Here is an 18,531-nt window from a genome sequence, read left to right as displayed (position 1 = left end):
TGTCCCATAAGAATGGCTCTAGCTGTGCAGACCTGGGACTTTGCCTGGCTGTCTACCCTACCCTCCTGGACCATATCCCCTCCAGCTGGTGGCCAGAAAGCTGCTGCAGATACCTAGAATGCTGCCAAGGCCCAATTCTTTCAGAGACCATCTCAAGAAAACAGGGCTTTCTATAAGATTCTCCCCGTCATATTAGGAGCCTTTCTATCACATCTGCTAGAGTTTTGCAACTTGCCTGTGTCTTCTCCAACCTCAGGTCATGGGACTAGACTGGCTAGGGCTATCTGTACCCACTGTGAAGACTGAAGCATACATAAGAAGGAAAGGGACACTGGGGTTAGACTAGCAGTGATGCCTAGTCTCTCGTCATGTGCCAAAGGAGGCTAGAACTCAGCTAGTACTCCGAGCACCTGCCATACAGCAGACATTATGTTCAGGGTACAGCCATAAGCAAAACAGCTGCTGTCACTTCCTGATCTTGTGGAATGATGACTGAAATGCTATTCTGAAGATTGAGTTGATGTCTGGTAACAAGACAGTAGGTGGCACAGATGGGAACCACACACCTGGGTACTGTACCACTCTCTCCCAAGAGCATGGAGACCTTGTTAGAAAGATGTGGGAGTGACTGGCAGCAGAGCTACTGGATTAGAGTACTAAGTGCTGATGTTCCTAGCAAGGGTGCTGGAAGTTTCTGTGTCCTCGTCTATATCTGCAAAAGAGAGCTAATACTGTCAACCCGACAGAGTGCTGCGAGTTCAAAGAAGCTAAACTATGAAAGCTCTTGATTGCTTCTCTCCACTGACTAGCACTGACAAGAGGCTATTTAAAATAAAATAAACTGTTCTAGTCCTAAGTGGCAATAGTCATGTTTTGAGTGTTCCACAGCACAAGTGCCTGGAGGCTGCCAGACTGCAGGGAACTTGTTCAACACCTGGCATGGTCATATGCTATACCTGTGTGAGCTCAGAGCAATACCACAGAGCTCAACATAGACCTCCTCACCAAGCAGGCATCTGACAAGTCATTTATTTATTGAAGAAAATAAAGCATCCCAACCCCAGGATCTCACCCCTGTGACTCCACACACACCAGTCAACACCACCAATCCAATAGTGCCCATGTTCTCTCAACCTCCACCCCAGGCCCAGGAGAGCAGGAGGTTAATAGTCTTCAACGTCGGAGTCCAAGTCTGAGCTTTGTTGGTTCTGAATCTGACTCTGCTTCTGGTACAAAGAGGCAACCTGAGGAGAGTGGGAGGAGGGGGTATCAGCAGCTCCCTAGTTAACTCCCATCTCTATAGCTCCTAGCCAGAACCAACCCTCTACCCAGGGCCTCACCTGGTCACTGGTAGTGGCCTGCTCTGGCTGCTTGTCTTTACGAACACGAATGAACCGAGGGAAACGAAGAGAGATCCCTTTCTCTTTGTCCACCTGTGAGAGAGGACAGTAGTAAGGGAGGGCTCTGCTGGGCTCCAACTGCAGCAAGCTGGCAAGTGACTATCTGACCTCTTCTTTCTTGACCTGGGTCTTAGCTCAATGTGGCTGAGCAATGGGCCGTAAGGGTTAAAGAAGGTGTCAGAATGTTTGAAATCCTGGTACCTAATGTACTGTGATACTCAGAAAAAGTAAGATTCTATACTTATGTTGTTAGCATCCTGGTAACCATGAGTGCTGAAAAGCAGTCAGGGATTTAATGTGAGATAGCAGCTTTCAGGAGCCAGGCAGCAGTTACCACAGCTCTCTGTGAAGCTATCTCTTCCTCATCTATGAACACAGGTGCACTGACTGGCATTTCTGTGAGGCTTACATGGGTAATATGTCAGTTATTCAACTATAGGCGAACCATAGTACGGGTAGGACAAAGTACCTCCTTGCACTTGGTGCCAAGGACCCTGGCTTTCCACTGTATAGTAAGTATTAAAAAAAAAAAAAAAAAAAAAAAAATTTAATGAGATAAACCAAGCCAGGTAATCCCAGGTGTTCAGGAAGATGAAGCAGAAGAATCTCAAGTTCAAGGCCTGTGTGGGTTAATGAGAACTTGTTTCTAAATAAACAAAGATAACAAAAATACACAAAACAAAACCACAGGGGGCAAAAGGTGGGGAAAAAGAGGGGTATGGCAAAGCAACAATACCTCAGTGAAGGGACTAGGCTCAGAGGTAAAGCCCCTGCCTAGAATCCCCCAGTGAGGGGCTGGGGGTGTGGCTCAGAGGTAAAGCCCCTGCCTAGAATCCCCCAGTGTGGGGCTGGGAATGTGGCTCATGGGTAGAGCCCCTACCTAGAATGAGAGGCTGAGGGTATAACTCAGTGGTACAGCATCTACCTAGAATCACACAGTGCGGGCATTTAGTAGCCAAGCAGTTATCTTAAGCACCAAGAAAATGCTAAAAACCTAGGAGGTCCACTTTGCAAAATATAAGTCTGCTTCAACTCATAAAGTACATACCAGCCAAGCTTCAGGACAGGAAGAAAAGTCAAAGAAAGAGCCCATTCAGTCATACTATCTCCTGTGTGCTGCTCACTGACTGCCAGAGCCAACAAGACTATATCACTGATCTGTTCTGACACTGGACATTAGCCACAGATTTGCAAAACTTGGTACCATGATAATTAATTCTGAGTGACTTCAGGCATGAAGGAAATGCTGCTGAGGCATGCTGAACTTTCTTTTAAGTTTGGGTTCTCAAGTTACTTTGGAAACGAAGGTGAGATGCTACCAAAAGGAACAATGACACGGTCTTCTTTTATAGCTGAGAATTATATCTGACACTCAAATATATTCAAGGTTTTTTGATTAATATACAGGAACAGCACATCCCAAGATCTCTCCCCATCACCTCTGCCTTGCTTCCCTTCGAGAGTCCTTCCAGACCTCAGAACTCACCAGGCCCCGTGCAGCAGGGTAGATGGGAGACAGGGAGAGATCAGCACACTTCACTTCCCACACAATGCTTGGGTCCAGCCAATGGTCTGGGGCCACTGCCCCATCAATCCTCACATAGGGGCGTGGGGTAGGCAATACCAGGGCCTGTAGTGAGCAAAGGAAAAAAAGATGAGTTTAAATCTCAAAAACCAGGGCCAAGGTATAGGGGGATAAGAGAAGAGGAGAAGAAAATGGAGCAGTCCTTCAAGTCAAAAAGCTAGAGAAGGAATATCAAAGGGAAATGGGGAAAGGAAGGAGACACACTGGGACTGAGAGGGATACTAAAATAGAGGCAGAAGTCCAGAGAGACAGTGACAGAAACATAAGACAAAGACACAACACACAAGGGGAGAAGTCTTTTGAGGCCAGAAGAGCAAGCCTGGGAAACAGCAGAGAGATTTCCAAAAATGGGACAGAGATGGGGTCAAACCCATACCAACACATAGAGCTGAGCTTCACAACCTAAAATGCCTGAACCCACTAAGAAAATTCATCCTTCTCTAGAGGCTCATGGCACTTCTCAGCGAAAACTATCAGAACCCAATGGCCCATGTATGCTGGGCTGGGACATGCAGTCCCTTGGATAACATTACCAAGAAGTAGCTGGTAGATCTGGGTCTTGAACCTGGATATTCTAGGATCCCATGAAACCAGAGCCCTGCACAGGGTAAGTGTGGTGAGAGACACCGGGCAGTCATAGGGCCTACCTTCAGGCTCTGGTGATGTTCTTCCAGCTCCTCATCACTGAATCCAGTTCCCAGCTGCAGGAGAAAATGGCAGATTAGAAGTTCATCTGGCCAGCTGGTCCAGCACCTAACCTTGTTCCTGCCAGCTGATATGAAGTAGAGTGACGCTACTGAGCTATCAGCCACAATTCCATGCCCTGAAAACCTGTACTTTTCATGTACTGTCCTTTGCTTTCAAAAAAAAAAAAAAATACACTCTCCAATGTTTAGGCAAGATCTCTACCACTAAGCCACACTCCTAGCCCCTCACTGGAGGATTCTAGGCAGGGGCTAAGCCACAGACCCAGCCCTTCACTGGGATATTCTAGGAAAGGGCTCTATCACTCAGCCATGCCCCAAGCCTCTCACTGGGAGATCCTAGGCAGCAGCTGTACTGCTGAGCTATATTCCTAGCTTCATACCCAGGATGGCATTGGCTTTGTAACTCCCTACCTCCCAAGTGGCTGGGATCACAAGCTTGCTGGGATCACCATGTACCACTCCTACTCTTAACATTACCAAGGCATTGCTAAAATGGGAGTAGTAATAGTCTGTGCTGGCAGCTACCTATAACTGCTTATGTTAAGTTTCTAACTAGACAGGTGCTATCTGTATTAACGGCCTTAATATTCTTGCCTTCTATCATAACAATAGTGCTTTTACAAGTCCATTCTAGATAAATATTGTAAAATGGTAACATACTAGTGCCCAAAAATATGACAAATTACAAGCCTCTTGATCACATGGGTAAACATGTAAATTATCACTCATTTACTCAGAGTTGACTGAACCTGCACATGCATGATGACAGGTACATCCCAGAGTAGCATTACATCCCTCCCAACTCTGTGACCAGCACCCAGTCCCCAGGACCTTGCATATGGCCTGAAGCTCTTCACTCTCCTCATCGTAGGCAGCCAACAGGAAGCCCCCATACCGGCCAGCCCGCTTTCCCCGGCCCAGGTAGGCACCAATCACCACAAGGTCCAGAGTGTCGCCCACACCATCAAGGTAGTCCTTCTTCAACTGGAGGAGGGAAGTAAAGAATGAGAGAGGCAGAAGGGTAGATAGGAACTTGCTACTCAAGGTTTGTACTTTGAGGAAGAGAAGCAAGACTCATGGGAAAATGTGCTTCTCAGTTTAAAGCAAAGCAATGAGCTGGAGGTGTGTGAGAGGCATCACCTTTTATCTTCCCAGGTTGAGCTAGAATCTGAATAGTCCTGCCTCAGCCTACAGAATGCTAGAGTTATAATATGGACCACACACCCAGCTTGGAAATCATCTTGTTTTCCTCTTTCCTTCAGTTCCCAAATAGCCAACATTAACTCACTCAATCCATTCTTTCACATTTACCCATCCATTCAAGAAATACTTATGAAGCAGTAGCTGAGTGCCATGCAAGCACTTAAGATTATGGGAACAAGAGTGAACTATTGCTAAGGCAGGGAAAGTTTGTACACAATGACCTGATTCTAGATAGTAGAAACAGAACAAAGAAAAAAAAAATGTACAGCAGGACTGGTTTTCACAGCTCCCAAGAGCCTCTATCTGTCATCTTGTACCAAAAAATATTAGCCCACTCTCCACATTTATGCCCAAACCTACTCCACTGGCTTATTCTCTAAAAAGCAGCCAGAGAATCCCTGCAAAATGACAACAGGGTCACATGACTTTCACTAAGATCCTGCTGGCTTCCTGAAACCTTTAGAAAAGAATCCAGTTTCATCTCACAAGGCCCAAGGTGCCTTACAGCCTGCTCCCTTGATGTCCCCTGCTCACTCTGTGTCCTACAATACTAAGCCTACTCCACCTCTAGGCCATTGCACCTGCGGCTCTCCTGCCCATCTACTCTATCCTCTTCACACAACCCACCCCTTCCTGCTGTCCCCTGCTGGGCCCACACGTCACTTCCTGAGAACTCTTCTGAATACCCAGGACCCTCTCAAGACTCTTTCCATGAGCTCATCGGAGGCAGGTTACACTGGACACAACCCAGAAGCCTCTCCTTTGTACACCTCATGCAACACAATACAAGGATAGGAGACATGAAGGCCAGACTTGGCTTCCTCACCATGATATCCCTAAGGCTTAAGCTAGGAAGTTCACAGTGAGTTCCTGAAAGAGCCATTAACCATGTTTTACTTCAGGAGGACTTCTGACTCGGGTACAATCATATAATGGGAACCCACACTCAGTAGGGAGTGGATGGAGACTCTGTGCACAGTAGGGATAGACATCCACACTGGAAAGGCCAAGCAAATGCCAGAATCACCTTGAGCCAGTTGTGTGACCTCTTGGCGATCTCATAGGTGGCATCAACATCCAAAGTCTTCACCATCAGGCCCTCACAGGAGTCTGTAGGAAACACCGAAGTCTAATTAAGGAAGCAGTAGCTCACAAGACCTAAGCGGGCAGGAGTCCAGGCAAATCTCAGGGTTTAGGAGATGGGAACATGGTCAGCACAGGTACAGCAAAGCTTCAAACCTTGGGACAGAAGAGTAGTTACACTCACCCTTCACTGACTGCTCCAAGAACTCAGCAATCTGCTCGAAGTCCTTGGTGTCCAAGGAGGTAGTGAAGACAAACTCACCCTCTGTCTCCACGAAGTTCTCACGAAGTAGCTGCCGGCGTCGAGACAGGGGCTGGCGAACCAGGGACTATATGAGGAAAGAAAGCAGACAACACTCAGGAAACAAAATTAGCACAAGTCCAGACCTTGACAGCATACACAAGGGTCACGCATGATGATGTGGTTACAGAACGCCTCGAGGAAGGAGGAACCAAGCAACATATATAACACAACCAGCAGGACTGTTGTATTAGAGCTTTAACTGTAGATGAAGGAATCTGAGAAAGGCAGACTCCACTAGTGTGCTGAACTCAGAATTACCTAGTGGAGAGCCACCATCTTCCTGGTGACAGATAAACACTTTGCAGAGTTATAATTTAGTTATTAGTTATTATTCATTTGTTTATCATAGTATGTAGGTATGGATATGACATGACATGCATATGGAGGTCAGATAATTCTGTGGGGTCGGTTCTTTCCATCCATCTTCACATGGGTTTCAGGGACTGAAGTCCTGTCATGAAGCTTCAAGCACTTTTACATTCTGAATGACATCCCACAGGTCCCAGTTCCTATATTTTTAACCCCATCCCAACAAGGGTTAGGACCATGAAGTCCATATACAAATCCAAGAGGATCTTCACTATGCTAATGAAGGACTAGGAATCACCTTCTAAGTGAGAAACACATGAGTCCATCAATGCAATGGTCCCTCAATATCTATGGAAGACCTGCCCCAGATACCAAAATTCATACATGCTAAGGTCCTTTATAAACAATGGTTCAGTAAGCTAGGCAGTGGTGGTGCCTGCTTGCTAACTTGGGAGGCTAAGGCTGGATCACATACACACAAACTTTATACATACAGACAAGAAAGGTATAACCTGAATGAGACATCATCTACCCATGGGAAGGCTAGCCTCTATTCACCTTTGTTGTACGGTAAACTCATCTGTCTGGTGGAAACAATCTGTGCTCTGTGGCTCAGTTAGCCAGGACCATATAGAATGTCAGTTCTGATGGCCCAGTAACAGATTCAGATCTGGATCAGTACAGAGATTTGACTGGCACTAGCCAGACACAAGACATAAAGAAAGAAGCAGAAAGAGGAGGAAAGAAAAGAATGGGAGATCTCACCACTCAGCCCAACCCCATAAGCACACAGGATGATTTCACACGAGGCTGAGGTGAGAATGATTTATGATATGCTAAGTGACCATTTTCAAACTTTTTACTCTCAAAACCCTTAATAATCTTTTTTCTTTTCTTTTCTTTTCTTTTCTTTTCTTTTTTAAAGCAGATACTAAAGACTAGAGATATTTATGAGACATTTCGTCTCATAAATACCAGGCACGTACTTTACTTCTGAGCCCCAGCCCTTCATTAGAGGATTCTAGGCAGGGACTCTACCACTGAGCAACACCCCCAGCTTGTTGAAATGTACTTGAGGACTCTATTTAAAGAACTTCTATTTAAGGGGAAAAAAGAGGGGGTCACACTTCTTAATATTTGTGATACAGAAATTTGAAATTTAAAGACTTATAATCCATTAAAAAACAGTACATCCAATACACCTAAATAGCATTGATATTTCCCTTTTTTTGTGTTCTGCAAATGAAGCTTGGGGCCTTGAGAGCAAGCCAGGCAGATAGTCTACTCCTGTGCTGCATCTCCATACCTCCAAACAGCATGTTTCATAAACACACTTGTATTTAAAAACGAACAGTGAGAAGAGGGACTACAGCTGAATGACAGTGTATAGACCCTTTTGTTCAAGAGAGCAGAAGCTGGCTTTTCCATAGTTTGGCAGTCATGGGGAGAAAAACCTACTTCACACAGATGTGACGAGAAGAAAAATCATTCAAATGTAAAACCAGAAGAGAAGTCCTCAAAAACACCCTGCAAGAAAGTCTGGGGGCCTCTGGCCTCCGGGGCATACACTGAAAGAGAGCCACTGCCTGAGCTTGACATCCCAGCTCAAGGCTGGGATAGAATCAGGAACGGAAGCCAGAGGGACAGCTCCAACCTGCCACCCTGTGGCCACCACCTGTCAAAAAGCAGAACTCACCTCTCCGTTGAGGTAGATGAGGTCAAAAGCATACAGACACACTTGAACCTGTATCTCCGATGCATCAACCTCCTAGTTGGAACAGAATAAAGACCAGGCATGAGGGGAGGGGAGGTGGCACTCTGTCCTATCTCATCATGTCTCAGGTTGATCCCTACTATATCCTCACGCCTACCCCCAGCTAAGGTCACACTGCCTAGGAAGCAGCAATGCTGAATGCATAAGGCCAAAATGAGGATGACTCTTGGGAAATCCTGACTTCATTCTCCTTCACACATGATTTGCTTTCCAGCCTCCCTTATAGCTAATGATGATAAAATACCACAATTCTAGCCAAGTAAATATAAAAGGAAAGCCAGCTGAGGTACAAGATATGTGACTTCCCCAACAGGGCTATCATAGTGAAATGAAAGATACAGGAAAAGGAACCTTCTACCATCCTTAACTGGGATGCTGGGATAAAAATGTGATGGCTTGGACAACAGTGGCCACTTTGACAAAGCTAGGAAGGAGATCCACATCCAGATTCATCCTGCCCCTTAGGGAGCCAAGTAGGACCCCAGACAGGACTGGGAGGAAAGAAACAAAGTGTGGCACTGCATGGGTTGATACTACCTTGCGCTTGCGCGTGGTGAGAACTTGGAATGGCTGGATCTGCTTCTTTTCCCGGTCCCAGGCCACAGCCTCAGTGTCCAGAATGAAAGATGTGACTGAGGGCTGTTTAATCTACAAAAGGAAGAGGTCAAAGACAGAAGCAGGCCAATGAATTCCTTTGCCCTCCCATTGCTCTCACAAGCCACAGCTGACCTCAGCAAGGCACAAGAGTCCTCACCAAGGTACACTAGCTTTCCTGATAACTTGTCATTTGGTACCACAGACCACACACAGCAGCAGCCAGAGGAACTTCCCTCTTCTCTTAACCACATTCAACTTCCTGTGAACCCAGTACTTCCACTCTGAGGTCTGCCTAAGCCAGACTGTCTCCGCCACACCACACCCTGCCTCAAGCACCCCAAATGCTAGTCTTCTGTCCTGCACTGACCCTGATTGCAATAGTCTCTGGCCAGCAGACATGGTAGTTGTCACAAACCCTGATTATTACGGCTGTATTTGATGATAAAAATGGTTTGCCACTTCCTTGAGTTGTGGAGAACTCTTCATCAGCTCCTGATCCTCTCTCCTTGCCTGGTCCCCAGCCTCTCTTCACTTCAGCACAACAGCGGGTAGTCTGTGTCTCTAAGGGACAGGTGTCTCACAGCACTGAGCTTCTGCATTGCTTGTCTTCCTCCCCACTTCCTTCCCTGGAAAGTCTTCTTTTCCCAGGCGCAATGCCAGGAACTGCCTTTCACACTGCATCCCACAGCTAGCTGTATGGTTTAGGAGCACTGCTTTCTTGACAATTCAAAAAAAGTCCAATTCAAATCTACTTTCCCTTCACTAGAGCTAGGGATTGAACATAGGGTCTTGGGTAGCACATGTCAGGCAAATGTTCTACCACTGAGCCATGCCTTCAGCTCCTCACTGGTGCATTCAAGACAAGTGCACTAATATTAAGCCACACCTCCAGTGTCTCACTGTTAAGACTCTGGACTAGTGTTCTAACCACCAAGCAGTATCTTAGCCACAGTTATGGCTCTTACTCAGTCACAGATTATTGGACCTTTTCTTCAGAATCCACATTGCCCATTTCTAATGAAGGCAGCAGAAGCTGGCTATGGTACCACAGGCTATGGCACACAGCAGATGCCTAATAAACACTTGCTGAATAAGAATGAGCATAGAAGACAACATACTGCTTAAGGCCACCTCTGGGATACAGCAAAACTAAGATGTGCTCAGTTGTCAAGAGTGATGTTCTTGCAGAGGATCTGGGTTCAATTCCCAATATCTACAAGGTGCAATGAAACCCCTGGCCGAAGGCCCAGCCCTGTTCTGCCTCTGAGCTACTTGTAAAGCTCCAGCTGCTCACAGGTCAGTGTCCTTGAGATCCTCTCTCAGCCTCACCACTGGACAAACTCCAGTTTGACCCAGGATTCTACTAAAGTAGTTCATAGGAACCTGTGTTAGACAGTATCCACAGTGGGGGTAGTGGCCTGAGTGGGACATAAGCCTAAAACCCTCTTTCTCATTGTTTCTGTCTGGAATGTGGTGGCTATGGGGAGACAAGAATGGTGATGAAAAGCTGGCCAACCAAAGATAGTGAGGTCAGAACAGTCTACACCTGCCTCCAGATAGAGAAATAAGCAACATCTGCTCAAGCCACACTGAAGCCAAGTTTGTTATATGCAGATATACATTTTCCAGACTCCTTCTACTCCACCTAATAAACCCCAACCCCAAAGAACCGGGTTGGTCCAGAAAGGGCCGTACTACAGCCCAGCAGACAGACGCTCACCTTGGGGATGCGGCTGATAATGTCAGGATACTTTCCTGTGTTGTCTTCCTGGTTTCTGCTGAAGATCTTCACTTCTCCACCTTCCAGAGCATGTATCTACCATCATAGGAGAAGGAAGAGGAAATTAAACAAGTCCTTCCCATGTGACACTGTCTTCAGATCTCACCTTCACTCACAGGTTGGGAAGCTCAAAGAGCTGCTACAAAGATCTGAGCAAATCACCTCAAGTTTCCTGATGCTTGTTACCTGTGTCTGGCATCCACCATTTTTTTTTTCTTGTTTTTTTGTTTTTGTTTTTGTTTTTGTTTTTTTAACTTATATTTAAAGTAAGTGAGTGTGTATATGTGTGTGTGCGTGCGTGTGTGCGTGTGTGTGCGCCACTTAGGACCTATACAGGTCCTCATACAGGAAGGGCTATGCTTGCCCATACCTGTGCCCGCTGCCCATCGTATTTATACTCGCAGGTGAAGTCGACCTCCTCAAAGCGTTTCAGGACCTCACTGACACCTCGAGTGGGATGAGCCAGCATTGGTTTAAGAGGAACCCCTAGGAGGGAAGAAAGCAAGTTAGTGGGGCAGAAGAAAGGCAACAGATAAAGAATTAGAAGGAGAGGCAAAGCTATCATGTGCCTTTGGACCTACCCATCAGTCATATCCTTTACAAGCAACATTGCCTCCCCCTTTTCCCTGATCATAAATAAGGCTTTAGAGTGAAAGGAAGCAGACAGAAGGATGAGGCAGAAGGAACCCAGGTTCCTGGATGAACACTGGAGCACAGCCACATGTTGCCACAGCTGCCTGCCTTGCTCTGAACATGTATGTACATGGCAAATTCTTTGTAGTCAAGCCTCTGCCTTTTGAACATTTTTTTTGCTGCTGCAGCCCATGCCCTGCTCAGTTCATAAGGGAAACCTGAGGGGGGAAAGATGAGGTCCTCAGCAAAGGGAACAAGTACTGAGAAACTGTCTGGGTGTAGCTGCTCACACATGCTCCATAGAAGATAGCTGCCCCAGCCTTGAGGGCCCGTGGAGTGATACCTGGGCTCAGCTTGCAGTGCTCTGGGAGATGTTCCAGGCCGTGTTCCAGCAGCACAGGAATGATTCGATCCAGGTCAGGGACCTCACTAGGAATGGGTTGGAGAGAAGAAAGCAAGATGACAAGGTCTTTTGTTTTCTTCCATGACACTGGGAGAAGGGGTAGAACCCAGGCCTTGGGCATATGAAGAAAATACTCTGCTGTTGGACTACACCATACCCACAACCCAGATAGGACAGACCTAAGCAGGCAGTGGCAAATTCCAGGGAGTGGATTCTAGGCAAGCACACTCTTAGCCCCTCACTGGAATATTCTAGGAAAGCAGTCAACTGCTAAACCATAACCCCACTTCTTGATTTTATAAGACAGGATCTTGCTACATTTCCCAAGTTGGCAGAGAACTTGAGATATCAAGGGTTTCCTAGAATTTCAAGTGTGTACCACCACACCCAGCCCATGAAGGTTATTTCTACAAACTCCTGACTTGAAAACTCTACAGTCCACATACAAGTGCAGGTATAAAGATCCCTCAGCCCATGCCTGGGCTCTTCTTACCTCTATGACCATGTTACCAGGTGTCCTACTCTCAATCACATTATCATGCTGATTGTTTTCCTCAACATGCATCCTCCATTACCCCTTGCTCATGTCCCAGTGACTGTGTCCCATTCAAGGCTATTGCTGACTTATTCAGCTAGTTTGGGACCAGGCAGAGTGGGTTGGACAGAGCTTGGCAGATGGTGGATACTCCAGAGGCTGAGCCACTGGGAGATCTGTGAGAAACTCATCACTGCTGTGTGCCCAGCACCCATGGCAGTCAGGTGCAGATCAAGTACGTTGAGGACATTTATGGAACTGCTCACTGTCCCTCTTTCCTCTGGCATGGTCACCAGGTCAGTCAATGGTCCTAGGTCAGCTGCTGGCCAAAGTCCTTCCATATGGCTCACTATAAAGCCCTAATCCTCTCTGTGCTATAGTATCTATTATGAGTTTAATGATTATTTATGATAATATCTATTATCACCAGCCTCTTCTCTGGGTACCTTAGGGTTTTGGTTGGAACTCTGGGCACCTTATGCCTGCAGCCCTCACATGCTGTCTCTGTCTCTTACCACTCACAACCCAGCATCATCCCTGTCTAGACCACAATCCCTTGTTATTATGAGTCCCATGTCAGTCACTCACATGTTAGCCATTATTCTGCCCCAACCCTGCATCTCACCAGAAGGTCTGCTTCAAGATCATGCCTTGTTCTTCCAACCACATCTTTCTGGCCTCTGCTGTCTTGCCCTTCCCAGCATCCACCACGGCTGTGGGAAATTCTATGAAAAGACCAAGCAGCAACTTAGTAATGAGCAAAACCCCTCAGTAATTCAAGGGTCCAGGATCACAGAGGGTGGTGTACGGCATGTGACAGGGCAAGGAATGAGGTAGGATGCCCAGGTGCATTCTCAGAATAGAATGGGGCAACAGATGGAAAAGAGAAGCCTTGGTAACACAGTGATGGGACGGAAATGGGCCAGTGCTACTCACCTTGGCCAGGGGGTGTGAGGCTCACAGCCTGGGCAAGAGCAGCCAGCACTGACTGCTCAGCCAGCCCAAGGCGCAGCCGCCCACTTAGGGACCTGAGGATAGAGCAGCAGGTGTAAGCTGACTGGCCACTCTCATCTTGTCTCATCTCCACACTGCCTGCTCCTGTCTCCCTAGCTTGCATCTTTTGTGGAACCTCTTCAATATTCAAACAATCTTCAAAGCCTCAAAGGAACCCAAGATATCACATAATCCCTAAAAGATGAAGAGACCAGGGCCAGCCACAGATGGCCAAGACTGATGGCCACTGGGAAACAGAAGCAGGAATTTCACAGCCAAGACGGTAGAGGCTTGAGATGGGCAGGTCACAGGCAAAAGCTGAAACAGAACCTGACTCTGCTAGTGGGTGTGGCAGTCAAAAGTCTGACCCAACTCAGGCTGGATAGCTACATTGCCTGCCCCACCTCTATCAACTCCAGGAAGGATAAAAAATTGCTTCAAGACACACTTCAAGAGAGATCAGTAACTTTCCTTCCACTGTCATGACAGCTTATGCTGAACGCAGGCCAAGGCATACATCAGTAATCAACCACAAAATTTACCCTTGAGCTCCAGGATCCTTCTCTAGGCAGCATCACCAATGGAGGATAGTTAGCTCATGTTCTCCATAGGCTCATACTTTGAATGCTTGTCTACAGCCTGGTGATACTATTTTGGGAAGCTGTAGAAACTTCAGGAAATGGGGCCTACCCAATGGAAGCAGGTCACTAGGTTACTATATAGAAGGTTTTACAGGCCTTGGTCCTGGTCTTACTCTGCTTGTATGCTGAGATATGAGGAGCCTCCTACACACACTCCTATTAATAGCCACAAGCCCTACCATGCCTTCCCTAGCAAAATGGACCCAAACCATCCAAGCCATGAACTAAAATATTCCTACCCTCCACCAAGTGGTCTAACCATAGTAATGCAAAGGTAACTAAAATGGGCTTCCAATGCAAAGTCAGAACTGGGTCATGTTGGTACTTTTCTCATGAGAAGGCAGTCAGGCTGTTAGCAGTGTCTGAAACAGCCAAGTGCTCACCAGCTAGGCCCATATGCCTCCCCACTCTCATGAGCTCCAAGTTTACCTGGCAATGAACCGGGCTTCTGAGTGGCGGCAGGCAACAAAAAGGCCCTTGATAATGTCCATCTTCTTGGCCATGGACTAAACAAAGTAGAGAATAGGCAACGAACCATCAGAGAACACTTCAGCTTTGGGAAATCTGCCCCTGCCATGATCACCACTACCATCTGTTGTAGTGTATTAATCTGAGAGCAATGACAATGAGCTAGCTCTCTTTGCCTCTCTCCCTTTGTCCAACAAGCATTAACAAGTGTCCTGACACCCAAGAGACCTGGCGTTAGATGCTAGGTTCTCCAGAGAAGAATGGAAAGAGACACTGTAAACCGCACAAGCACAAATGTACACAGTCCTCACCACGGGCTTTGTTTTGGGACATCTGGGTGTTGGGATAAGTCACCCTGCTCTACTTACAGCACTGCCAGTGAGCCGGGCAATGTCACAGAATTTGGTAAAGACTCCAGAAACGGTAAGTGGAGGTGGAGGCAGCATGAGTCTCTGAGTGCTGCGGCTGTTCTCGGCCACCAGCCCCACATCCCCCTTCTCAGCTACCTCAGCCCGGATGTACTCCAGCTGACGACCTTGATAGAGGAGACAGTGGGGAAGAAAGTAGAAGAGGACACTGCAGCAACCTGTCTCTCTTCACTGGCTGGATGTTTCTCTAGCTATCTGGACTTAGAGGGCTTCCCCTTGTCTACAGACTGCTTCCTTGGTACGACTAGTAAGTGCCTGCTCCCATTAGGTCGTCGTAGGAAGCCTAAGCCATAGTGAGTCTAAGAAAGACAAAGAGCTTGGTGAGTACACCCAGACTGAGAGGTATGTGTAGATGGAACTAAAACCTATGGGATGGGTTGGGGCCAATGGAGGTGGAGAGGGCTACCTGTTCCAACTTTAGTTGGTCTCTAACAGTCTCCACCCTCTTGTTTATTGTGTTTCTACAGTTCTGCCTTTTAAAAGTTATAAGGTGTGCCTTGACCTTGCTTATATTGGAAAACAGAATTCTAATTAAGGCACACTTGAGATAAGAGCAGGAGGCTGGCAAGATGGACAAGCCGGTAGTCAAGACAACTCAATGGCTTTCATCACCCCTCCTCCTATCCCAACACAGGCTATGCCACCCCACCCTGTACTGCCCAGACTTTGAAACTCTGGCCATGTCAAGTACTCTTCCATTGGCCTCTTCTTCTACCTTTATCCCCTAGTCCCAATATTTTCACAAACTTTAAGTGCCCACTCTTGTTAGATCCCTCCTACCTGTGGCCTGGGCAACTGCCTTGAGGAGGACACCATCACCAACACCCAGCTCTAGTCCCTGCTGGGGTGGCCCGAGGCGGCTGAGGCTGAGATAGAGAACAGGGAGCAAGTCTGGAGGGGACAGGGCCACCACAGAGCGCAGCAGGTTGCTCAATGTCTCCACCATCTTGAGCCTGGAAGAAAGGGCCAGGGTGTGTCTACCTATGTCAAGGTCAGTGGGGTATGGCATCCCAGGAAGTTAGAAAGAAAATGAAAAGAACAAGAGAAAGGAGAAGGATAAAGAGCCAAGGGAACAATGACAGCTTGCTAGTGGGTGACTGAAAGAAAATGACAATGAAGATGATGGTAATCACTGATAGAGAACAGCAGCCATGCACAGACACTTCCTCAAGAAGGCATTGGCTTTAAACCCTTTAACTGATGGATTCACGCACACTCTGAGACAGGTGACATTATTATCCCCACTTTATAGGTGAGAAAACAGGCACAGAAAGACTTGCCCAAGGTCAGAATGCTAAGAAGCACCAGGCTGGTAATAAGAACACATGCTCCACTATGTTCATAGCAGCCTTATTTATAACAGTCAAGAGCTGGAAAAGACCCAGATATCCTTCAACAGAGGAATGGATACAGAAAAAGGGGTACATTTACACAATGGAGTACTACTCAGCTATTAAAAACGATGAATTCATGAAATTCTTAGGCAAATGGATAGAAAATATCTTCCTGAGTGAGATAGCTCAATCGCAAAAGAACACACATGGTATGCACTCACTGGTAAGTGGATATTAGCCCAAACGCTCCACCAATAACCAAGATATAATTCACAGACCCCATAAACTCAATAAGAAGAAAGACCAAAGTGTGGGTGCTTCGTCCTTCTTAGAAGGAGAACAAAATACTCACAGGAGCAAATATGGAGATAAAGTGTAGAGCAGAGACTGAAGGAAAGGCTACCCAGAGATTGCCCCACCTGGGGATCCATCCCATATACAGTTACCAAGCCCAGACACTACTGTGGTTGCCAAGAAGTGCATGCTGACAGGAGCGTGATATAGCTGTCTCCTGAGAGGCCCTGCCAGAGCCTTACAAATACAAAGGTGGATGTCCGCAGCCAACCATTGGACTGAGCACGGGGTCCCCAAGAGAGGAGTTAGAGAAAGGAATGAAGGAGTTGAAGGGGTTTGCAACCCCATAGGAAGAATAATATCAACCAACCAAACCCCACAGAAATCCCAGGGACTAAACCATCAACAAAGGAGTATACATGGCTCCAGCTGCATATGTAGCAGAGGATGTCCCTGTCATGCATAAATGAGAGGAGAGGTCCTTGGTCCTATGAAGGCTCAATAGATGTCCCAGTGTAGGGGAATCAAGGATGGGAAGGTGGGAGTGGGTGGAGTGGGGAAGAAGGATGTGATAGGGTGTTTCAGGGAGAGAAGGAAACCAGGAAAGGGGGTAACATTTAAACTGTAAATAAAAAAATCCAATAAAAAATTTTGATATGTAAATAAATAAAACATCCAATAAAAAGTTTAAATGTCAAAAAAAAAAAAGAAGAAGCATCAGGCTGAGGGTCAGGCCAAGGCTTCACTCTAGGATACTCAAGCCACTGAAAATGAAGACCATGCTTCCTGTAAATGCTGTTTGCCCAACTTATGTGGTCTAACTTAAGAGCCATGTGAGCTGAGGATATAGTTCAATTGATAGAATGCTTGCACAGCATATACAAATCCCCACGTAAACTGGGGTATGGAGACCCATAGGCAATTCTAGTACTCAAGAAGTGGAAGCAGAAAGAGCAGTTCAGGGCCAGCAGGAGCTACATGAGACCTGTCTCATAAAATTAAATTAAATTAAATTAAAGAAAGGTTGTGTTTTTCTTAGAATAAGCCTAAAGAACAATTCTTTTAGAAAGTCAAGAGGAAAATCACCTCATCACCCCTGCACAAAAAAACCACAGGAATGGATGGCTGATGCAGAAAAAAGAAATCAACTGTTGGATGTTGGGATGTACAGACACCTTCCTCCCAAAGCCCATGTCTGCTCAACTCCAGAATGTGCATATTTGAAAGCAGGAAATTTGTAGGTATAATTAAAGATGGAAAGAAAAGCATGCTAGATGAGGGTGAGCCCTAAACTCAGGGCCTCTCAGAAAAGGACAAAGTGATGAGTATTAGCCTAAAATGCCAAAGCTGGCTAGAGTCCCAGAAGCTGGAAGAAGTTGGGTCAAGTTCTCTCTCCAAGCTTCAAGAGGAGTTAACCTGCCTGTCAACAACCAACTGTTACCACTGTCTTAGCTTTAGACTTCAGGCTTCCTGTACTGTGGGGAAATTACTTTCTATTGTTTTAATTTACCTAGTGGCAATCTGTTTCTGCTGTCCTGGGGCAGCAGAAGTCAAAGAGTGGGTGAAGGTTAGGAAAGGAACAGGAAGACTCCACAAGGTTTGCAAGAGGGAGGCTGCACAGTGAAGAAGCCAGGGCCAGCATGAGCTACATGAGACCTGTCTCATAAAATTAAATTAAATTAAATTAAACTAAAGAAAGGTTGTGTTTTTCTTCACAGTGAAGAAGTCAGCACTCAGCCTTGGGGCCAGGTGGATGATGGAGTATCAGACCAGTGACATCATATGCAGTGAGAAAACATTGTCTGAAACTAGTTCTGAGGAAACAGGCTACAAATCCAAACTGAGAACCACTGAAACCTTCAGCAGTAGCAAAGTCACAAAGAACACAGTTGGAGGGGTAGGCCAGATAAACACCGTATGTGAGAATCCAGACAAGAAACCAGGACAGAAAAGGGCAAGTGTCACAATGCAAATAAAAGTAGGAATCCCTGTCACTAACAGCTGGTGTCAACTTCTTGATTCTGGTCATCTTGGTTCTGACCATAGCCCTAAACCAGAAT

The 18,531-nt window shown here is 46.5% G+C and overlaps 1 protein-coding gene across 3 annotated transcripts in view; it reads right to left on the bottom strand.

Moving 5' to 3' along the window:
• Window positions 1-1,013: 1,013 nt before the first annotated feature.
• Lig1 (DNA ligase 1) overlaps window positions 1,014-18,531 on the bottom strand; it is a 34,762-nt gene continuing 17,244 nt past the window's right edge. For 2 of the 3 annotated variants that reach the window (XM_031385389.1, XM_031385390.1), the window contains exons 12-28: window positions 15,624-15,796; window positions 14,784-14,950; window positions 14,377-14,453; window positions 13,250-13,341; window positions 12,939-13,038; window positions 11,719-11,804; window positions 11,113-11,228; window positions 10,683-10,778; window positions 8,903-9,013; window positions 8,288-8,359; window positions 6,163-6,307; window positions 5,923-6,005; window positions 4,524-4,676; window positions 3,633-3,686; window positions 2,887-3,030; window positions 1,341-1,433; window positions 1,014-1,244 (exon numbers count right to left, since the gene is read on the bottom strand). In XM_031385389.1, coding sequence (XP_031241249.1) covers window positions 1,164-1,244; window positions 1,341-1,433; window positions 2,887-3,030; window positions 3,633-3,686; window positions 4,524-4,676; window positions 5,923-6,005; window positions 6,163-6,307; window positions 8,288-8,359; window positions 8,903-9,013; window positions 10,683-10,778; window positions 11,113-11,228; window positions 11,719-11,804; window positions 12,939-13,038; window positions 13,250-13,341; window positions 14,377-14,453; window positions 14,784-14,950; window positions 15,624-15,796 — 1,843 coding nt within the window. In that variant the 3' untranslated portion in view covers window positions 1,014-1,163. The remainder of the gene's footprint in view (window positions 1,245-1,340; window positions 1,434-2,886; window positions 3,031-3,632; window positions 3,687-4,523; window positions 4,677-5,922; window positions 6,006-6,162; window positions 6,308-8,287; window positions 8,360-8,902; window positions 9,014-10,682; window positions 10,779-11,112; window positions 11,229-11,718; window positions 11,805-12,938; window positions 13,039-13,249; window positions 13,342-14,376; window positions 14,454-14,783; window positions 14,951-15,623; window positions 15,797-18,531) is intronic. The other variant, XM_031385391.1, reaches the window with a different exon arrangement.

The sequence above is a fragment of the Mastomys coucha genome, unplaced genomic scaffold (assembly GCF_008632895.1).
Source record: "Mastomys coucha isolate ucsf_1 unplaced genomic scaffold, UCSF_Mcou_1 pScaffold21, whole genome shotgun sequence".
Taxonomy (NCBI): domain Eukaryota; kingdom Metazoa; phylum Chordata; class Mammalia; order Rodentia; family Muridae; genus Mastomys; species Mastomys coucha.
This window is presented reverse-complemented; position numbering and strand designations above follow the sequence as displayed.